The sequence below is a fragment of the Mauremys mutica genome, chromosome 16 (assembly GCF_020497125.1).
Source record: "Mauremys mutica isolate MM-2020 ecotype Southern chromosome 16, ASM2049712v1, whole genome shotgun sequence".
Classification (NCBI taxonomy): domain Eukaryota; kingdom Metazoa; phylum Chordata; order Testudines; family Geoemydidae; genus Mauremys; species Mauremys mutica.
Window position 1 is genome coordinate 6449189 of NC_059087.1, and position 23427 is coordinate 6472615.

Consider the following 23427-nt stretch of genomic DNA (forward strand, 5'->3'; position numbering starts at 1 on the left):
TTTGTAAATGTATCCTGCATCTCAATAAGTTGAATGTAACATTTTATTAATTATGTCTGTATTTGGTGGTGTAACAAAAAAGACAGTCCTACAACTAACTTTGAAAGGAGTCATTTTCCAAAATTCATAATGTAGATCTTGAATGGTTCTGCTCAAGTTTTCACACAATAAATTAAAAAAACAAATACAACCCCCCTTGAAGCTTTACAAATCCTCACTATCAACAGCACAAAAAAATCAGTCACAGATAAGACAGCAATAACCCACAGTGACAAACTATGTGGCATGCTGAGATGTAAATCTACAGCATGCTACATGCTAGCTAGCTGTGTTGCCCTTGCTACTGTGCACTAAAAAGTTCCTTAGTGCACTTCGATGTATTCCACTTTCAAATAAGCATACATCAAAGAGCACTAGGGAACTTTTAGAGGACAGTAGCAGGGTCCACATGGAAAGTTGGTGTGCAGAATGTTAGTGTGTAAATTTATACCCTAGCTTGCAGCACGCTAACTGTTCCCTACACAAGTCCAGTAAGTTTGTATGACATGCATTTTGATTTCACTGTTTAGCAATCAGAAGCTGATGTGCCTAGTGTGTGTTTGTTTTGCATTTGCTTGCATACAGTTGCCCCAATGTAGCATCTCTTTAATTTCGCTATGGAACAGTATGTTTCAAATATTACCTAAAAGTTCCTTACCATATTGAAACCAAGTAGTTTCTGCAGTAAGCCACTCCATAGTTGAGGATCATGCACTTTATATTCTAAACTGAGTTCAGTCATCAGTCTGACAGCCTAAAGCAAAACAAGACAAACTGAATTATTTCATTAAATTACATTATCTTAGAATCCTCTGTAGTTTTCTAGAGGATATATCCCCAAAGTTGGTTTAGAGACACAAGCATGATGTTAGCATGTTTAAAAATCCCCACATTTTATTTGATGTGTTGGTGTTTTTTCCATTACCCCATTTGCTCTCTTATCTCCATATTTTGAACTATGCCCCTCTGCTGAAGATCTGACCATTTCCCTCTTATGGATATAAAAAGTATTGTCATTGAAACTTTCCTCAGTAGGAGAGTGTCCTTTCTGCACATGTAATAATTTCTCCGCAGCACTGAATATTTTAACGCAACAAATCACTGGCTGTAAAACAAAAACTTCAAAACGAAGTGTATAACAGGGTATAGCTAAGGATCCACTGCCAATTTAGCATAGTCAGATAATTAACAGTTGCTCAAAAGGTATACACCTGTCATCCTTTGATATTTGTACCATTAAAATAGAATAGATATTTACATTGTGAAATTATGTATATTTTTCAAGGCCTTTTTAAAAATATCAGCAGGCAACTAAAGCCTAAAAATATACAAAACACACAGCATGTAGGCATGCGCGCACACAAAATGTATAATACACCATCAAATTTACTCTCTCTTCTTAATCATACCCTGGGTTCGTGGCTATGGTTTTTCCACAGTTCCTTAATCATTCCTTCTTTAGGACTCCTGTGAAAGGATTCATAGGTGTACGGAATGTTCAGTCTTTCCAACTCTGCCAGATAAATGAAGCATTGCAGAAAATACCTGCAAAAACAGAAGAGTTGTGATACTTCTAGTGACAGCTGTTTTATAGTCCTTGTACTTCTTACCGGTTAGGATAAAACTAATTTAATGCACTATTGGTTAAAAAAGAAGAGACAATACCAATATCAACCAGCCAGCCTGTGGTGAGAAGCGTCCAAGTTTGTAAGGACATTGAAAAGTGTTTAGATCAGCTTAGAATGTGTTTTGCTTTTATTTCACTTGACCAAATCTGACTTATGTTTTGACTTATAATCACTTAATCTATCTTTATAGTTAATAAAGGTGTTTGTTTATTCTACCTGAAGCAGTGTGTTTGGCCTGAAGTGTGTTAGAGGCTCCCCTTGGGATAACAAGCCTGGTACATATCAATTTCTTTGTTAAATTGACAAACTCATAAGCTTGCAGTGTCCAGCAGGCATAACTGGGCACTGAAGACAGAGGTTCCTAGGGTTGTGTCTGGAACCGGAGATACTGGCTAGTGTCATTCGGTTGCACAATCCAAGGAGCAGCTTACATGCCAGAGGCTGTGTGTGAACAGCCTAGAAGTGGGGGGTTCTCACAGCAGAGCAGGGTAAGGCTGGCTCCCAGAGTCAAGGATTGGCGTGACCTAGCAGATCGCCGGTCCAGATAACATCAAAGGGGAACGTCACAGAAGGATGGGTAGTTCAAAATATCACTAGTGACTAAAAACTTACTGTAACTCTTACACGAGAATCACACTCTCACACAGAGATGAATAGAATTACAGACACATGTAGGTACACAGCATTATGCATTCTAGACATCGTTTTCTATGGATAAAGTGGGCCCTTGCCCCAGATTAATTATAAAAGAAATCCACAATCCAAATTCTCAAGAGGAGTTGGAGAGCGTGGCTCTACAGGAGATAATACCTTACAATTACTCATTTTTCTTCAGAGGCAAATATCCTCCCAAAATAGTCAATAGACACTAAATTTGGTTAAGGAGAAGGTGTGTACCCAAGACAAGACTCCTAAAGGGACTGAACATAAGGCCCATAGATGGTGAGAGAAAATGCTTCAAATATTACGGAAATAACCCTAATCTCTACAAAGAAAGTAGTTAAAAGTCGGCTTCATGCCCGAGCACATACATCATAGAAATTTCTAAGTCACTTTCAGAGTAAAAAATGGGCACTACTATTATGCAGTATTGTATGATAGATTCAAGAAGACAAAGCGTGTGGGGCTTTTGAAATAAGCTAAAAAATGGAGGAGAAAGAGGAAAGCAAATTAATAAAAAACCCAGCAAAAATGCTGCTCTAAGAGGTTTATGGACGTATAGTTGGATTTCATTGGAATAATTTCTAATACAGAAAAATATTCAGCTTACTTTACTTTCTCAATGGGTTTCTTAAACAGCGATTCAACTGTATCTGCATCTGCTAAGTAGATCAGACACTTAAGAGCTCTGCTTCTCTGGGCAAATGTCAACTGGTTTACACCAATGGGCTGAAAGAGAAAAGATGGTTATTGGTAAAGTACACCTATTTGCTGAATATTAACAAAACAGGATTTTTTAAAAAATAACTTACATATTCAGTCTAACATTCGTGGGCTCTGTTTAGCACAAATGTCATGCAGATTAACTTGGACAGGTTTCCTTTCAACCTATAAGAATCTGTTGTCCAGTTAAACTATTTGTTGAACTTCAATGCACACTGCTGGGCCCACCTGATTTTCCAGGCTTTTAGAATGTTACAGTAGAGATGAAATAGTTATGGCCTGTTGTACTGGTTGGTTTTTTTATTATTATTATTAAATGTGCATGGACTACTGGTTCTTGTAAAAGTGGAGAGGGAACCACAGTTGTTTTAACGGTAGTGTTGGAGTTCCCTTCCCCCACAAGAAAATGTGAGCCAATAGCTTAGTGCACTATAAAGCTACCTAATCAAGTGCTCTTAAAGTTAGTCCTGATACCACCCAAAAGCGAGATCAGCAATAGTTTCAAAGTCCTGGAGTTCAAGGATGAACTCCTGGCCATGAATGAAGTTAGTGGCAAAACTCCCATTGACTTCACTGAAGTCAGGATTTCACACCAGAAGAGAAAAATCATTAAGTATAAAACTGAATAATTTATGTGCATATGCTAAAGCAGGGGTTCTCAGACTTTTGTACTGGGGACCCCTTTCACATAGCAAGCCTCTGAGTGCGACCCCCTCTTAAATATATAAGAAAAGTATTTTTATTGTATAACACCATTATAAATGCTGGAGGCAAAGCGGGGCTGGGGTGGAGCCTGACAGCTCACGACCCTCCATGCAATAACCTCACGACCCTGAGAACCCCTGTGCTAAAGCAAGTTACATTTAACACCAATTCCTTTAAACAGATTTATTAAAGTATAATAAAGATGGGAAATCACTATTAAGTGTTTTTTTAAAGTAGTCTCTAAACTTACAGATGTGGCAGATGTTGTAATTGCAAAAAGCATTCTTGAGCTGTAATCCATTGGGCGTGGTTGAAGTAGATATACAACTCTGAAAAATATCATTTGTTTTTAATGAACGTACAGCGTTGCATAGACTTTGCATTATAATAAGCATATTCATTTTATTCCAGACATGTATTCAATATATGAGATATGGATTAACCCTAGATTATGGATATGGCCTACAGCGTATATGACAACAAAACTATGGGCCCAGTCATGGAAACCCTTACTTCCATGCATAGTGCTTAATCTCACATGTAGTTTCATTACGAATGAGACTACCTGAAGGAATAAGTATTTGAAGATTCAAGCCTTACGTTCAGAGAAAATACAGATGGGATAAAGATGTGCAACATAGTGCTTTTCCATTTCCCTGGTGTTTAGAGAACAATGACTGCCCACTCTGATTTTGCACTATGTGGTAGTCTTACAAACTAGTTTTGTCAAGGTTTAAAGAGGCAACAATCTAACTCCTGTAACTTGTAATGAAGTAACTATATGAAAGTGCCATCTGTTCAGCCAAATCCAACATATAGCCCATTTCCGCATGTTATCATCAGTTAATCTACAGCATCCACCTGGATGTTTGGCAGGGCAGCAGGATCATGTTTAAAAACACAACAATACTGTGGGCCCAAAACTACATTCCTTGCCTAAGCCAGTGTCTCATTATAGCCAATGGAAGTTTTGCCTGATTAGGGGCTACGGTATTGTGTTTTATCTGCTGGGAAGCCAAAAATCATTAAAACCTTAAGTTAACAAAAACGGACACATCATAAGACAACTATACCTCCTGAGTTCTTCATCTTCCTGTATATCCCCAAAGCTTTGAGTTTTCTATAAAGCAGAAGTGGATAAAAGTAGTTATGGAATTATTTCAACTTGCAGGTTTTGAAGGGGAAAATCAATCATTCAAGGGCTAGATTGAGCCTTTATTCAAATCCTGTGTAAGGGGCTGTGCACAGCTGTGCCACCCCAGAAGGAGCACTGGAAATAAATTTTTGCCTCTGTCACAATTCCTATTCTGCTCTACTCCTTGTTGCTCCAAAATATGCGCTATCCCTTCATTAAGTGCTAATTACTCCTCACTTTGCTGGCTGGTGTTTTGGGGACAAAGGATGTTGAAGCTAAGGGTTCACCATTCCTTCTCCCTGTCCATCCATTTGCTTGGGATGGACATGCAGTACAGACAATCAACCCCAACATTGCTCTGACATGCACTGGGAGCTGAATTACCCCCAAGCTGGCTCCAAGCTCAAGGATTTGTAAAGCCATCTTTACTATTCCTTACCTTTCCTGGGATCTGCACTAAAGAGAACTAACAACCAGACCAGAGAATGAGGGTTCTGATCTCTATATAGAGTACAAGGAAAGACATTTCAGATTGTTCTCATCAGGCATAATAGACTGGAAAGACCTAAAAAGACATTGAAATGAAGTTGGCCTGAAGTCTGTTTTAGATGCATTGCACAGCTCTCTTCTCAATGCTCACAACCCTGGTTTGTGGAGAGCTGAGAATAATAGTTTTCTATAAAATATAAAGCTCATTCCCTACTTACTTCATCCATTGGTATATTTGGACACAGCCATTTTTCAAGCAATTTATCCCAGATTTTGTTCATATCCAAGTTGTTAATTTCAGCTATTTCCTTAGCTGCTGCATGAATATCTACATATATAGAAAATGCAAATTTATTTTAAAAACCCTCAGCAAGATTCATTTGTAAGTTATATCCATTTTGCCCTTCAGAAATTTACTAGAGAAAGTTTACTAACCTGGATAATCTCTGTCGGTTGGATTTTGAATCCTTTGGTTTATGCTGCTGTGCTCATAGAGTAAAACAATAAGATTTGCTGGCTTTCCAGTCAGTTTCAGATGCTCTGCAGTGCTTAATTTGTGGGTTATTAGCACAGTTTCTGTGGCTGATCTCTGATACTGCATACGTAACTTCTCCAGCAGTACTTCAGCTTTTTCGTGCGATTCATCCTTTATCAAAATAGTGACATTTGTAACAAATCTAAATAAACTTCCTTCCATTTAGAGATTTAAAAAAAAATGTTGACTATTCACTATAACATTCAGTCTGATGTAACAGTTGAACATTTAACTAGTGTGTAAGGCCTATTGCTTTTGTAGTATTTCCTTCTGAGTTTCTAGACCTTTATGTGCCAAGCAGAGAGACAGCTCTCTGGAGCAGCTGCTAGGGATGCAACAGTAGTTTAATTATTTGAATGATATTATTCATTACCAGTGTCCTTGGACAATAATGAGCACCATGGAAAAGCCAGCAAAAGTGATATGTCTATATGTAATAGTAGATAAGAAACCTTATGGGAAAGAGTTTGGATAAAGCTGAAGAAAACCTGGGTTCAGCTATAAGCCTAGCAAGCATAATAAACCTTCAATTTAAGAGTGGCTCTAATCTAATTTGAATCTCACTGTGATGTTTTATGTTCATTGTCTCAGTGACTCCACAGCAAGTTTCCCTCTCCCTCCTGTCCCCAGCTGCCAGCCCAGAAATTCAGCCTGGAATCAGAGTCGAGGTAGGGATGTGCATGCTAGAAAGAATCTATCAGCAGTCAAGGTTCTGTAATTGGAACCAAATTAATCAAAAGGAAATGCAGTTAAAACAGGAAAGTATGAGACCCCCCCCCCAGATTAAAAAAAACAACCCATAACCCATATTTGTTAGGAAATAACAGATAAATGACAATTGGACAGAGTAATTCTGTTGTAGATGCCATTTTTTCCAGTCACTTTCCATTGCTGCACTTTTATATAAAAAGGGTTTTATTCTTCATACTGTGGGGTTGTTTTTTATTTGAATGAAAAAGTCTTTGGTGGTTTGATATGATGCACACTTTATAATCCAAATTACAACAAAACAAAAAACATAAAAATCATCTCTATATATTCAGGTATGTCCTGTGGATCTGGTGTCATTACCTTGGTTGTAGTATTTGTTAGCCATTTCTCAGCTAAATAGAGACAGAATTTCAATACCTGAATATGGTCAGGCCCTTAAAAAGAAAACAGTGAAGAATAATAAATATGTTTTCACAAATCCCTTCTATGGTACATAGAGTAACCTGTTTAAAATGTTTTGCTCCCTTCTCTTGGGGTTCAGAAGCATCTAGTTTAGAATATTAAGAAAATGTTTACAAGCTAACTGTTAAGGTTCTCTTGATTGAGTTTTCAATCAGTTTTCCTTAGCAAGAAAAGATGGAAAATTATCTTACTTGTATAGCTAAAACATAAATGAGACGCAAGTTCATTGGTTTAACACTATAAGGCTGCTGGAATATTTACTTTCAAGACTCTCAAAACTAGGACTTAAAATTATTCTGGTAAGTAACCAGTACCAGATTTTAGCTTTTTAGACTTATACTTGTTTAAATCCTATGAACAACCCTAACCTAACAGAAATTTAATAGCAAGATAAGTCTCTAACTCTTCCCAAAATGTAACTTTTCACTTTGCTTCCCACCACTGACTTCTACTTCTGCATTTGCCACTCCACCTCAGTCTTGACTTCAAAATATCAGAACACAAAGAAGACTCTCAGTGATTTGTGTAACCCTTGTCCCTTTTTTCTCTACCCTTTTCTTTGTCTAGTCTCATTTATGTTGAGGACTCTTAGGGTCAGAGGTCACTACGACATCCTGCCTCTGTTTCACTCCTTCAGGGCCCCTTACACAGACTACTTTTTCTGTGTCAAAATACCCCTCCTGGGAGCCTGGGTTTATTTACAGAAAATAAACTCAAAGTCTCAAATTACAGCCCCACAAACAGATGTTCCTCTTCCTACTCCTACGCTTTTCTGCCTGGAGAGCTGTCATTCCCCTGCTTGTTCAGGGTCTCTCCTCCTTAGCAAACTACTCCCAGCCCTTCCTAGCTGGAGTCTCAGTGCCAGATCCCAGGACTCCGCTCATTCCTAGCAGTTTCTGCTCTCCCTAATCATCCCCCAGCATAGTCTGAACGGTACATAAACGCACAACCCTGGTGTTTCTCACCACACCCCAACTCTCCACCTCAGCCCTGAACTCCGTAAGTCTCCTCCCATCCTTATACCAAGACAGCCACCCTAGCCCTTCCAGCTGGAGTATACTCCCGCTCTTCCCAGCGGGAACCCTCACAACATCCCTTCTGGGAAGCATCTTTGCGGAACCCTGGTGTCTTCTGCCACACCCAGGTGGCCTTGTCCATTCACTTCCTTCCCGCTTTCAGGACAGCCATCCTAGCCCTTCCAGATGAAACAACCCTGCTTCTCCATGCAAGAAGCCCCTTAGGCTCTCTGCTGGGAGATCATCTTTACCAGGAGAGCATCCCTCACTCCTCTGGCCCTTTCATGGGTCCTCTGGGTCCAGCTCTCCAACCCTGGAGAGGTCAGTAGGTAGGCTCCTCCACTGGCTCTCCAGCTTGGGGATGCCAGCCAACAAATCCCTCTTGCTGCTCTCCTGACTTCAGCCTTTCGCCCAGGGAAAGGCTTTCTACTTCCTTCCGGTACCTTTCAGTCTCTTGGTAGCAATCATCAGCCCTTTCTGTCTGAACCAGTCAGTACTGACTCACTAGGACTCCCTCCCTCCTGACTTCCTTCAGGAACTTCCCCTCATTGGATCTCTCCCTGATCCTTTACAACCGTCAGGTGTTGCCTGCCCTCTCAATTGACCAAATGGGGGCAACTGCTTTGGCAGAGGGGAGCTGGACCTACTTCATTCAGTGGGGTCAGTCATATTCTGACAGGCTTGAAACACAGTTAAACAAAAAACAAAACTTTGAAGTGCCATGCAAAGTTATGGCATGACAACAAATGTTTATTAACAAATAAACATGTAAAACATCACCTCAACCTATATTCAGCAACTGGCATCTTTCCATTTTGCCCAAACTAGGTTTAGGAACAAAAATGGCAAATTATTTGGGGAGGCTAGATGTAGGTTAGTCTCCAAAACTGCTACACAGACGACGTTAGAAGCAAAACTAGAAAGTTGCCCATCTCACCCCCACCACCAAAAAAACCCATCAGACCTAAAACAACCCCCTCCCCCCCCAAACACATGCACACCATACCTGTTGGAAGTTCTTGTGCAATCCTGTGAGCAATAGCTACAGCCCATTCTGGATTAACTATAGATAGCAGATAGGATTGAATGGTTTGCACAGTTTTAATAGTTTCCTTGTTAATCACTGATGAACATCCAGCTTTTGTCAGTTCAAATTCTTTTGGCTTCAATTTTTTTTCAAAGACACGCCTGGCTGCAGACATGTATAGGGTATCCAGTGAAACCTAGAAGAGTATCGGGTGCAGGTTAAAATTTGATTAAGTCTGACATGTATACAGTGAGGCCAACAATGCTCAAAAGAAAAAAAAATGCATTTTTCCCCCGGGGAAAAAAATAAAATAAAAAATGAATGATTCGGAAATAAAAATCCACCTAGACAGAGGCACAGCCTTACCTTCATTAGTTTGGAAATCAAGAGAAGAGTTGGGAAGGACTCCTCAGTAAGCTCTGCAGCTGTAAGGAAAAAAAAAAATCAGACAATGAGCTAGAGAAAGTCCCACTGTCCCAATATAATTTCCCCCTAAGAAATGAAGTAATTTAAGTTTTTTGCTAAATGTAGAAATCTATTGATGAGATGAAGGATGGTTCTTTGATTAGGGTGTAAATTCTATCCTCTTTTATACACTCCCTGTGTAACCTTGGATAGGTCACTTGTGGGCAGGTCCTCAGTTGGTATAAATTGTCATAGCTCCACTGCAATCAAATGCCCCTTAGTTTCTCTGTGCCACAGCTTCCCCCTCTGTAAAACGGGGGCAATAGTGCTTCCTAGGAGTGTTGGAAGGATAAATACATTAAAGATTGTACATCTGTGAGGCTAACAGATAGTACAATGAGTACAATATATACACAGATAGCTAGAATACTGATCATACATATAATACTCCAGAAACACTGCGTGGTTCTGAAGAATATCAAATGAAAAGGCAGCCTGGTTTGAGCAGCTGGAGACAGGGAAATCACATGCTCTAAAATATATTGGTGTTCCAGATCCACAGGAGGGGAAGTTCTTTTATAGGATTCCAGGTGTTTCAATAAGCTCAAAGCCTAGAAGAAAAAACAGGAAGAAAAGTTACATAACTAATTTTTCTGAAGTAAAAAACCAGTCTCAACATCTGTCCACAAGTTTTGGGTATATTTTTTGCCAGGATTACTGTACAGCTAGAGTGTTTTTCCCCCCTCTTGTGAGCCTTTGCTGAGAAACAGCTACACTTCACTATTTAGTTGAATCCATTTTGCCCTCTGTACAAACATGCAACTCCAACTGATGCCAGTGGAATTAGGCAAATGGAGTAATGCAAGAATCTATGTTTGAATTAATTTTAAACTATACAGATAAACAAAGACTGAGCTAGAGGCTGTAAAGAAAGTAACAGTTGCTTATTTTTAATTGTACCTGGTTAAGCTGGATACTTGTGCTATTTTTATCAGCTCTTTGTATCACTCTCAGTACATTTTCTATAGTTTCATAGTCATATGGATCAAGCTGTTCAAAGAAACAAAAGAAAAGAACGGATTCAAATTCAGTCTTCATGGTTTTTCAAATTTTATTTTCAACTAAATAGGCATAATGATGAAGAACCTGAGTGCTTCAAAGCACCTTCTTATTTACTTCTGGCATTTATTACTTCCATTCTGGAAAATTAGATCACTACTCATACCATAATCTCAAAATCTCACAAAGTGGTCATGGCATTCCAGAGAGGCCAAATTATGTCAGTAATGAACAAACAGAAAGAAGAGGAGAGAGTAAGCTCCCAGGTAGATGTATATTTTTAATTGAAACTTTTGAAGAATTTCCAGGTTTTTTTAATTTTCAATCAATAAGGAGAAGTGGGGGGGGGGAGGAAGAGAAAAAAAGAGGAAACACACACATTGTCTCTGGTAGTATTTTCTTAATTAAACTAACAAAACATTAACAGTAGTAACAAAGATCTAAATGTAGTTCTTAAGATTCCTTTATAGCTAACTAATAAAGGATAGCCACGTTCATCAGAGTGAGAGGATAGCTATGAAAGTAGTGTTTGAAGTGACATGCATGCTTTGTAACTGTTTTACCTTCTGTAGTATTCCACTAAGGCTAATGACCAGGTCTTTTGTGCTTTTCAGTAAAGGAATTATTTTTACTGATTTGGCCAGTAGTGTGGAATGAGGCTGCTTCACAGTATCCCCTGCAGAGTCTCCTTCAACTTGATTTGCATTAGCACTCTGGAGAAGGAGTGTTTCGATGCAAAGCTGCAGTGCTGCATCACTGTCCAACATGAAAGTTCTGAAAAGGGAGAACATGTTTTCATTTTAAATCAATCAATATGATTAGGGTGTGGATTTCATTATGAATAAATTCACAACAGCCAGAATTATTCATACTGCATTTTATGAAGGTGGACAGTTATTTTTTGAGTTTGTTTATTCACAAACAGCCGATATTTAAACTGAAACAGAATCATATAAACACATTACTTATTATGCCAGCAACACCACAATTTTGACTGGCTTCAGATATTACCTGCAGTATTTCAATATAAGGTCTGTGTCTACATTCGGATTCTGTACCAAGGTTCTTATGAGTTCTTTCTTTCTTATTGATGGCTGCCTAAATACAGTCTGGAAAGAAATCTGCAGATACAAAAAAGGGGCAGTCTAGTAATGGTGCTTCAAATATTCTTTCACAATCAAGGAATTATTTTCAATATGCTTGGTACTACTCATTTGCACTCTTCTATTCCAACCGTTAACTTCTGTTCTCCCTCTATAACCGAGGGATGTTTGTTTGAGCTCCAGAAGAAGTGGTGCTAGAACCTCATTACTATGGGCCCCATTCAGCAAAGTATTTAAGCAAGATTCTTGCATGGATCCTTCAAAGTGGTAAATTTACCACAAATTTAAGTTCAGTGCACATCCTGAATGATGTGTGCATGAAAAGCAGTAAATTAAATTATTTTTTTTTAATTTAACTGTCAAGAAACTGCTCTGAAGTGAACTCCAACAAACATGAAACATACTAACTGTCTCATATTAAACCACACTGGCATTTTAAATTAAGACTGTAACTGGTTAAAACATTTAAAAGTATACTCACATCAAGTTTACCAAGCTGGATACCCCACTCTGCATCAGTAATTAATTCCTTGAATTTTTGCCTCTCTCCTGCTTCATCATACTGACTAGCAAGCTGCGCTCCAACCAGAGCTACTGCCTTAAAAACAAAACAAACGTGAATGAAAAAAGCATGGTCTAGGGGCTAGAAAACTGGAAATCATAAATCCAGGTCACTGCATGACCTTGTGGAAGCCATAACTTCTGTGTTTCAATTTCCCAATCTAGAAAATGAGAATAATAATTCTCACCTCCTCTTCTTCACATTAAGAAGAGAGCTCATTCTATCTGAAATGTCACAACTCCTAAAACATAACTTTTTTTTAAAATACACATTCTCTGCCACTCTTTCCCCATTGCCTTGTTATCTTTTAATCCTTCCCTTCTTCCTTACCTCAAGGCCCATTCCATTCTTTAAGTTACTGCCTGAAAGACTTTTTCCCTTTAAAATTATTGCAGGTGCAAGTTCAGTTCAAATTTCTCCAGAACACTTTCAAACCTTAATGAGGGCAACTCTAATGCACTGCTACACTATGTAGTTAACGTCTCCGAGCACTTTAATAGTATGTATATGCCAAGATAAGTATACTGCCTTTTCAGGCTTACCAGAATTTTGTTGTAATTTTGCCTTGTGTTGTTTATGACATTCCAGAGTTTTTCAAACATATCTTCCTTGGGCAAAATTGTGCAGTAACCCAATGCCAGGTTATGATCTACCAGACGACAGTTGAAAACCTATAGACATTAAATCCACAATAAGCATACTTTAGAAACTTCCAGTTAAATAAATGTCCAGTTATACAAAGGCCTATTGGGCCTTTTAGTTAAGTTAGAAAATAAGATTTTTATAATTTAGAAGGGAAGATAGTGCTTTCCAAGTTTATTCCTAAAAACACAAAAGGATTATTACTGAAGTAAGTTTAATAAAATGCTGGTTACTAGTCTTAAAGGACCAACAGACTTTTGTATATCTGGACACTGTTGTATAACTGTACATTACTGGATTCACAGGTAGCCTTTTAAAACCTCGATTCAATTTAAGATGGTTTTTAGAAATGAGAAAAAGATCACTTAAAACGAAAAGTACAGTAAATAGGGATACAGAATGCATATAAATCATACATGCCATTATTCTTTTATTTCAATAGCACCTGAGGGCTCCAAATGAGATCAGACCCCATTGTACTAATCACTGTACATACACAGAGTAAGAGGGAGGCCTCCCACTTACAATCTAAATAGACAAGACAGCCAAAGAATGGGAATACTAGTTCTCCCTGTTTACAGATGGGGAACTGAGGTGGAAATATTAAGTGACTTGCCCAAGGTAACATTAGATGCCTGTGGCAGAACTGGGACCTGAAACCAAGTCTCCTGATTCCCAGTCAAGTGCCTTAACCACAAGACCAACCTCATCATTTAAAGCTGATACTATGCTCAGTTGGGGTCCGTACAGCCTACATGTGGGAATGGAGAAGTAATAAGAGAATGCAATAATGAGGCTGTGGAGTGAGCCCTCTAGTATTCTTCAGAAGAGAGGGACATGGAGTGATGAAAATGGGCTAGAGGGGGGTTTCTCAGAACTCAAATCAGAGACAGGAAGGCCCCATGCAATGGTTCTTTCTGTATACATAAGAACGGCCATACTGGGTCAGAACAAAAGTCCATCTAGCCCAGTGTCCTGTCTTCCGACAGTGGCCAATGCCAGGTGCCCCAGAGGGAATGAACAGAACAGGGAATCAAGTGATCCATCCTCTGTCAGCCGTTCCCAGCTTCTGGCAAAGAGGCTAGAGACACCATTCCTGCCCATCCTGGCTAATAGCCATTGATGGACCTATCCTCTATGAATTTATCTAGTTATTTTTTGAACCCTGTTATATTCTTGGCCTTCACAATATCCTCTGGCAAGGAGTTCCACATGTTGCCTGTACGTTGTGTGAAAAAATACTTCCTTTTGTTTGTTTTAAACCTGCTGCCTATTAATTTCATTTGGTGGCTCCTAGTTCTTGTGTTATGAGAAGGAGTAAATAACACTTCCTTATTTACTTTCTTCACACCAGTCATGATTTTATAGACATCTATCATATCCCCCCAGTCGTCTCTTTTCCAAGCTGAAAAGTCCCAGTCTTATTAATCTCTCCTCATACAGCAGCCGTTCCATACCCCTAATCATTTTTGTTGCCCTTTTCTGAACCTTTTCCAAGTCCAGTATATCTTTTTTGAGATGGGACGATCACATCTGCATGCAGTATTCAAGATGTGGGTGTACCATGGATTTATACAGAGGCAATATGATATTTTCTGTCTTATCTATCCCTTTGTTAATGATTCCCAACATTGTTTGCTTTTTTGACTGCCGCTGCACACTGAGTGGATATTTTCAGAGAACTATTCACAATGACTCTAAGATCTCATTTTTGAGTGGTAACAGCTAATTTAGACCCCATCTTTGTATATGTAAAGTTGGGATTATGTTTTCCAATGTGCATTACTTTGCATTTATCAACACTGAATTTCATCTGCCATTTTGTTGCCCAATCACCCAGTTTTGAGAGATCCTTTTGTAGCTTTTCGCAGTCTGCCTGGGACTTATCTTGAGTAGTTTTGTATCACCAGCAAATTTTGCCACTTCACTGTTTACCCCTTTTTCCAGATCATTTAATATGGAGATATACCTATCTCCTAGAACTGGAAGGGACCCTGAAAGGTCATAGAGTCCAGCCCCCTGCTTTCACTAGCAGGACCAAGTACTGATTTTGCCCCAGATCCCTAAGTGGCCCCCCTCAAGGATTGAACTCACAACCCTGGGTATCATTTCCTATTTCAAATATGTTAAATAGGACTGGGCCCAGTACAGACCTTTGAGGGATACCACTATTTACTTCTCTCCAGTCTGAAAACTGACCATTTATTCCTTCTTTGTTTCCTATCTTTTAACCAGTTACCAATCCATGAGAGCCTTCCCTCTTATCCTTTGACTGCATATTTTGCTTAAGAGCCTTTGGTGAGGGACCCTGTCAAAGGCTTTCTGAAAATTTAAGTACACTATATCCACTGGATCCCCCTTGTCCACATGCTTGTTGACCCTCTCAAAGAATTCTAGTAGATTGGTGAAGCATGATTTCCCTTTTACAAAAACCATGTGACTATTCCCCAACAAATTATGTTCATCTATATGTCTAACCATTTTGTTCTTTACTATAGTTTCAACCAGTTTGCCCGGTATGCTTACCTTGTGTAATAAGGCCAGGACAGCAGTGACAATCACTGAAGTGGACTTTTGTTTCATAGCAATAAGAAAGCTTTTGGCATCAGCTAGCATTTTGCCATCATGTAACTATTGGAAAAAAACCAAACAAACAAGACAGGAAAGTAACTGTTAAGGGTTAAAAAAAATAATCACTTTTACAAATTACTATTTTTTGTCACTTGAGACATCGACTAGCACGGCTTCCACTCTGAAACCTGTCATCTTGCAAGTAAATTGTTATATTTTCAGAGTGAATTAAATGCTTGAGAAACATTTCACACAGAGTACCGGACACAGAAGTCCTCTGTTTATCCAGAAGAAGGATGTAGTTTGGATAGTGTAACCTGCAATGTTCCCCTCACCATCCTATGGCAATCTCTCTCAACCCTGAGGGAAAAGAGAAGCCACCTCAGAAGAGGGAAGATAGTGGCAGGGTATGTTTGTTATCAACACCCATTCAACCCCTGGTCTCCCTAAAGAGTCTCTCAAGAGTCCCAGTTAGGATCGTGGTTTTGCAATGTGAAACCATTGTCCACTAGAAGGGGAAGACCACCAGCTTGTTTCTCACAGGCAACTAAACAGCTCATCAGATGGTGATGAGATGAACTTCTAGCGAGAGGATGTGTATCACAATACCTATTCCTCAGCCATATTTGGTAAATTTACTCAGTGAAATTCAGCATAGGTTTTCTCCATACCTTCTCACCCAGGCACATATCCATGTTGTTTGATACACAGTGCTGAAGACAGGATCCAAACAGACAGACTGTTAGTCGCAAGGCTAACTCACACTGACTGCTTTCCATTAGGTTCTCAAGCAGTGCACAGATGGGCGTTTTGACTGGCAACAGACGGTTCTGTCCTATGGAATGTTTCACCAGAAAGAAAATGATTAGCTTATATATTAAGGAAGCTTGTATGCCAAGTCTAATTAAGTTCTTGAAATTTACAATGAAACCTGATTTCTCTCTCTACATTAAGGTATTCTTTGTTAAAAAAGAATAATGGTGCAGATGATATTGGTAGGTCAATTTTAACCTCCTTTACAAACTTGATGTTCAGAAGTTAATGCCTTAATAAAAAAATCCTCTTTAGTTTAACAATCAGATGTTGTTAGTCAGCTGTGGATTCTTGCAGAAACAATCAGTCTTTTCTGAGCAGTTCTCCTCTCTATGAAAGGACCTACAGGGTATTACTACTAATTAGCTGGTCATCTGTATCTCAAAGTGCTTTAGAAAGGAAGGTTAGTAACATTTTCTCCATTTTACATAGGAGGAAACTCAGGGGCATAAAAGTAAAAATTATCTGCCCAAGGCATGCACGTGAGTGGCTGATACAGGTCTCTTGACTCCCAATCAAGTGCCCTATCCACTGGACCATGTTGCCTCCTGAGTATAGTATTAGACGATTGCTTTTCTGTTTCAAGAACACACTTGTGTAGGTTAACATAATACAACTCTATGTCAATCTTCTTGTTCCATCTGTATGTGAGGTGCATTTTTGGACAGTTATATTCATTTTAGATATATACAAATGGGCCTGTCCAAAAGTCCTAGACACATACAGTAGAGCCTCAGAGTTACAAACACCTCGGGAATGGAGGTTCTTCTGAAATATTATTAACTTTGAAAAAAATATAGTTGTTCTTTTGAAAGTTTACAACTGAATATTGAATTAATACAGCTTTGAAACTTTACTATGCAGAAGAAAAATGCTGCTTTCCTTTTTTTTTTTAAAGTAGTTTACATTTAACACAGTACTATTTACTTTATGTGTGCGCGTCCCTCTGCTGCTGCCTGATTGTATACTTCCGGTTCCAAATGAGGTGTGTGGCTGACTGGTCAGTTGGTAACTCTGGTGTTCGTAACTCTGAGGTTCAACTATACAAATAAACCCTTCCATCTTCAACCCGCTCATCCACATTCAATCCATCCCTGGGGAAGTGTATAGCTTTGTAACGTGCCCCATATGATAACTGAGGGAAGCAGGGGTACAATTCATATTCAAGAATGAGAGATGAAGGATCATCTTGTGGTTAAAGTCCTGGATTGGAACTCAGGATAGGTTGGGTTCAATTCACAGTTCTGTTACAAATTTCCTACGTGGTAAACAAGTTGCTTAGGCGGTCTGTACTGCAGTTTCCCATCTTCTACTTGTATGTTATACCTCTCTCACCTGTTGCCTGTCTTGTCCATTTAGAATGTAAACTCTTCAGAGCAGGCAGGTGTGTTAGGGCCTTGTTGCAGGCACTGTACAGAGGCACTATTGTAATGCATAATAATAAATAATGGACCTTCCACTAAGTTTTTATCTGGGGACAGGGTGTTCTGTCTAAAGATAGACAGCTCAAGCACCCAAGTTGATCAGCTGCTGGAATAAGACATGAAGTGATGGGTTCTCCAAGATGCAGAGGATTGTCTACTATGCAGAGCTCTATAGGTCAAAACTAACACCCAGCAATAAAACAAGAGAAAGGGCCATCTCTAGAGCACAGGTACAATATAGTCCCTGTAGGTGGTACTGGTAACTAAATTAAAAGCTGTGTTGTGCACTGTTTTTAAGTGGTCCTCAGCTGTACTTTATAACAGAGTGTTGTGGTGATGTATGGGCATAAAAATTCCATATTAGTGGGAAGTCTTACCTATTTAATGCTAAATAATTGGTTATGTTTAGCTTTTGTGGGATTAAATTAAACACTTAGTAACATTTTAGAGTATTTTACTCTTGTGCTGTTAATAGGTCTTCATAGTACCTTTAATAAATGGACAGTTTGCCAAGCTTACAGAGTCCAAAGGATACATCTTGTTATCTGCAAATAAGATAAATATTTGTGAGCAGTGCACTAAGATCTTAGCAAAGTTATAAACATTGGAAATTACTGTTAAAATATTATACTTTGAAACCAATACAAAAATAAAGCTAGATAAAGAATTATGTTCTGGTATAATTAAATTAGTGCCCCATTCTGACTGTGAGAGCTAGGATCTTTTCTGTGATTTTCTTGTGTATAACTGGATATTACTTCATAACAGGGGAACCATTTTCTCATCTCTGCCTGAAGAAATATAAACAGTTTCTATTAACCCTGCAGGAGCTGTGTGTAAATTCCTTTGCCTGGATGGAACTATAGATCTCATACATTTTCCCATGTGAGGGAAAAAACAAAAACAAAAACCACCACAGTCAAACACAATTTCCTTCATACTCGGAAAGTTTGATTTTTAGCTTACTAGTCAATTAGCATATCATCTATACATAGATCTGACCTTTTCCAAGAATGCTTATAGATAAAAAATGAAATATTTAGAATACAATGAAGTATTTATACAATGAAGTATTAAGAAAATGAAAGTGTATATTTGCCATGCTACACAAGAAATAAATAGTTTTAGAATATTCAGTGTTTCTGATGCATAACTGAAAATGTAAGTCTCTTGACAAAACCTAATACAATGCAAACGTCTATTCATAATTGCTGAAGTTATCAAAAACTATGTGAGGGGGAAGATTGGGGAATGATATCAGTTTCAAAAAAATTGTGTACTGAATTATTTGTATTCCTACCTAAAAACAGTTTAATATGAAATGGGAAAAAGACTGTACACTAACTCATAACATTAAGGAAAAAGGTTACCAGCAACAGGCACAAGGGACGAAATAGTTTCATATGCAACTGGGAGCGCCATCTGTGGATCAAGAGCTATCCCATCTTCACTAAAGAAATCATCATCATAGGTCCATTCTTCATAAGGATCCTTATCAGCTCCACAAGATGCTGCCTAAATTAACACATTGCAAAAAATATGAACAGGAAATAAAATGCTCGTGAAGCTCCACAAAGGGATCAGCTAAAAAGTATGTATAATTGTAAAACTAATAAATTGCATGACATTACAGATCAGGTTTCCAAATTCAGGAAGAAAAGATGCTCGTGTTTGAAAATGTGTCCTCAAGATATTGGTTTTTGCTGGGCACTGGGAATGAAAGACATTTCCTACTTCTTATGTGGGCATAACGCCCACTAATGTTGAAAGGGAGATCTTTTTTAATTTGGCTTTTTAAAAAAACAGTGCATTAAAGTGTATTCATTTATTTATTTATTGTTAGCATTCCAGAGAACATCTGCATTTTCTAATATCAGTTTTCACAAGAACTAAATGGAACTGAAAATTACCCATTTAAGATTGGACTCTCCAATCCCAAATCAGGGGCTAATCAAAAGTTCATTAAAGTCAGTGGAAAGATTCCCATTGACTTCAGTGAGTTTTGCACCAGGCCGTAAATGCCTTTATTTGTTCCACCTGTTTGGTCTATGCTAATTAGACTGTAAGATCCTTACATTTTTCGCAGCCCAAACTGCTGTTGGCGATCAACAAACAAGAAACAGTAACAAAGGGATAGGTCAAACTCTTGAATGGTATCTTAAAGTTGTTAGCTGATGGGAGTGTCTCCAAATTCTACATGTATTTATCAAAAAACCCACCACCCACATAGATATCATTGTACAACCTCACCACTTTTTGTAAAAAAGTTTTCAGAATCAGTGTTCTGCGATTTCAAGCTGTCTTGGCAACGGAAATTAATAGACATTACATTAAGAGTATTAATAATGGTACACAAACAGATGTTCTGGGAACACAAGATACAATAGCTTTTGTTCGGAGATATAGGAGACATGAGGCAGAGGAGTTGATAATATTTTGGTCTGGATGCCAGTAGCTAATTAGCACCTATCATTAGGTATTCCTCGGCAAGTTGACAAAGATGCACAAACTGAATATTTCATAAAGCACTGTAAAAGAAAAAATTAAGCTTCAAATTTGAGGACGTTACCTTTGCCATAAATCCATAGTTTTCCGTTTGGCATTGTCCGTAAATTTCCTTAGCAGCCAATGTGTATTTACATAGCTCCAGACAATCTAATAACAGATCTGTGAGAAATTAAAGTCATTGTCATTCTTTTATGTAAGTCATATTCTCTATTATAAAGAAAATCACCATTTGGTGTCACCTATTTTTACAGCGGTATGCATGCATACAAATTCACTTTGTTTTCATATATCATAGAAAAGTGATTTGTCAGAAAATCTACTTTCCAACATGAACAGAAATAAGAAACTATGATACTGGATTACCTGGACTGCATATTGTAGCTGCTTGGCATGCCATCTCATTTATCACTGCTGGAAAGTTCAGTCCTTTAGGTGTGATCATTGGAACATCAGCTCCCAACATATGACAAAGCTTTTGACAAGCTAAAAATAGCAACTTCCCTGTTTGTTCATTACAGTGATGTTCATATAAATCTCTTTAATGAAACAAAGGGGAAATTTGTTTGATTTTTATTTAAGATAAAAATCAACTTTTCTTTTGAGGCATTAATATTAATCCAACAACATTTAAGTAAATTAGCTCAAATAGGTGATGCTGCTGGGCCTGAAAAGTGAATAAACGGATATGCAAGAAAAAGGACAACTAGTGCTTACCTTGTATATAACTACTGACTGTTGTGAAATTAGTTATTGGTTATAAATTATTTTAGTTTAACCTCCATTTTGTGTCACTTTCAAGAAGTGAACTGAAAAGTAACTGAGGGCCCTAACTAAACTGGTATGTTGATCAAAGAGTTTCAGCTACCGAAGGCTGGATAGCTTAGGGTTTGGATGGTTTTCATGTTCAGGCAAGTCTTATCTTAGGCGGGGGTTCCGTTCCATGGTTATCACGTAAAGCGAAAACCGCGTATAGTGGAAATTATATCCCCAAACCCTTTAAACCCCGCACGCAGCTCCGGCGGCCGGGGGGCATTTAAAGGGCCCGGAGCTCCACGGTGGCTGGAGCCTCGGACCCTTTAGTTCGCCACAGGGGCTACCAGCCACCTCTGCAGCTGGCAGCCCCTGGGTGATTTAAAGGCCCTGGGACTCCCAGCCACAGCTGGTGCCCCAGGACCTTTAAATCTTGAGGCCACGCCCCCCCACTCCAGCCATACGCATACAGTTGAAATCGCGCATGTTAAATGCGCGTAAGTTGCGAGACACCTGTGTTCCTGGGACTCAAGAAGCTCAGCTATATATAGTGGCTGGCTAATACGGTCTACTTGAATGATTCTTCATCCAGTACAACAGTATTAAATTGCTAGAATTAAAATACACACTCTTACTCATCTGTGTTACTGAGATCCTTTACTTAGGCTATCTTCACCAGCCAAGCTGCAGCGGCACAGCTGCAGTGCTCTAGCTGAGCTGCTGTAGGGCTTCAGTGTTGATACTCTCTACAGCGAGGAAAGGAGTTCTCCTGTTGCTGTAGTTAATTCACTTCCCCGAGAGCTGGTAGCTAGGTTGATGGAAGAATTCTTCGGTTGACCTAGCATTGTCTATGCTGGGGGTTAGGTCAACTTAACTACTTCGCTTAACTTTTTAGTGTAGCCCTAGCCTTAGTAAAGAGGATGGCATTAATAACCAAGTTACGGAAAAAACACACTGGGAGACGCCAAACAATCCAAGGTGACCCTACTCTTGCAGTCTTCTACACAACACAGTATATTGCTTAAGTGGATCTGCTGTGTGGCTCCTCTTCCTTCTAGTCAATCTTGCCTTTGCATTACAGCTACCAGCTATTGCAGAGTACCAGAAAGAGTTTATTGCATACTTCTTCTTACTTTAATGCTAACCAGTCCTGAACTCTTCTGAAATTTTACCTGCATATCTTTAGTGCCTCTTCAATTTTTCCAGCATCTAATGACCTCAGTGCCAGCTTTGCCCCCAACTCTTGCTCTGTAATTTGCAGAAGTAAAGCTAGTCTGTAGAGTCTTGATTCAGTGGAACAGTTCTTTGTTGTTTGCACTTTTCTAGATTTTGCCATGGATTGGATTCTTTCATAGGCTTTTATGTGCTCTTCAAGGAGCTGAGACATCAACAAAGGATTCCCATAATCCTTGATGGAAATAAAGATATCGAAATCCTCCTGCAACAAAAAGTCAAATAGAACAGAACTTTCTTATTCATGTGACTTACTTTAGAAATTTGTCTTGTTTAAGTTTTACACTCATTCCCTCATTCATAGATGAATGTTATCACAAAATTGAGTTTACTAGTTCAGACTGGTCACTAGAAACCCCACTGTAGATTAAAGAATATAGCTAATTAGTATGAAACAAAACCAAACAAAAAAAACACTTTTTGATGCAATATATTTTAAACTATGTAACACTTCCTAATAGATCAAATATACTGCAGTCTACTATGGAAAAGATAATCAATTCTTGGTAATATGCAACATTACAGCACTATTAGAAAATCTTTGCTGAGAAGTTGGTGGAATTATTAGGATTTTTGGCAAGATCATCAGATTTTTGGATCAGTGAAGTGAGAACTGGCAAGATGATACTGTTTCTTGACAGTTTAAATATATTCCTAGTGTTGCCTGATTTAGGAGGTTAATATTAATTTGGACAGTATGGGTTATAGGCTCGCCAATTAATCTAATCAGAAGATAATAAAGTTCTTGTCCCAGAATCAGGCTACATAGAGTATGCAAAAGACCCTCAGGGGTATGACAGGATGCTCACACTGGGACCAATATTTCTTAAAGACTTTTATTGAGATAAATGGAATTATAATTAAATAGTAATTAAATGGTAAAATAATTAGAGTTATAAATGCAGTACTATTATTCTAAAAATACATATGATATACTATAAAGCTTTTGATTAATATACTTACACCCTTTCTTGATGACCTGGCGATGAGACAAAGGACCAGCCTTGCCTCAGGTTTCTCATTTTTTGAGTGGGAGATACAGAGCTTAGAAGAAGCTAGAGAGCAAAAGCTATTGAAGCTAACTTAGAATTTGACTTAACTAACTGACTTAAAACTTAAAATTAAAACTAACAGACTAATAAGCTAAGAACAAAGAAGCTTGGAGCTTAGGAAAAAAAGCTTAGTAAACCAGCTCTGAAGCTCTGAAAAAGCAGCAACTTAGATGCC

General features: G+C 38.5%; 1 protein-coding gene across 1 annotated transcript in view; it reads right to left on the minus strand.

Annotated features, from left to right (window-relative positions):
- Positions 1–23427, minus strand: part of LOC123350907 (kinetochore-associated protein 1-like) — a 67928-nt gene that overhangs the window by 9380 nt on the left and 35121 nt on the right. Inside the window, exons 33-55 of the mRNA XM_044989796.1 lie at positions 22140–22405; positions 20581–20753; positions 20279–20376; positions 19080–19224; positions 18198–18254; positions 16144–16307; positions 15428–15532; positions 12802–12930; positions 12179–12295; positions 11606–11715; positions 11158–11368; positions 10496–10585; positions 9975–10146; positions 9497–9555; positions 9110–9326; positions 6986–7059; positions 5815–6025; positions 5598–5707; positions 4829–4875; positions 4006–4084; positions 2938–3056; positions 1449–1584; positions 698–793 (exon numbers count right to left, since the gene is read on the minus strand). Coding sequence (XP_044845731.1) covers positions 698–793; positions 1449–1584; positions 2938–3056; positions 4006–4084; positions 4829–4875; positions 5598–5707; positions 5815–6025; positions 6986–7059; positions 9110–9326; positions 9497–9555; positions 9975–10146; positions 10496–10585; positions 11158–11368; positions 11606–11715; positions 12179–12295; positions 12802–12930; positions 15428–15532; positions 16144–16307; positions 18198–18254; positions 19080–19224; positions 20279–20376; positions 20581–20753; positions 22140–22405 — 2985 coding nt within the window. The remainder of the gene's footprint in view (positions 1–697; positions 794–1448; positions 1585–2937; positions 3057–4005; positions 4085–4828; positions 4876–5597; positions 5708–5814; positions 6026–6985; positions 7060–9109; positions 9327–9496; positions 9556–9974; positions 10147–10495; positions 10586–11157; positions 11369–11605; positions 11716–12178; positions 12296–12801; positions 12931–15427; positions 15533–16143; positions 16308–18197; positions 18255–19079; positions 19225–20278; positions 20377–20580; positions 20754–22139; positions 22406–23427) is intronic.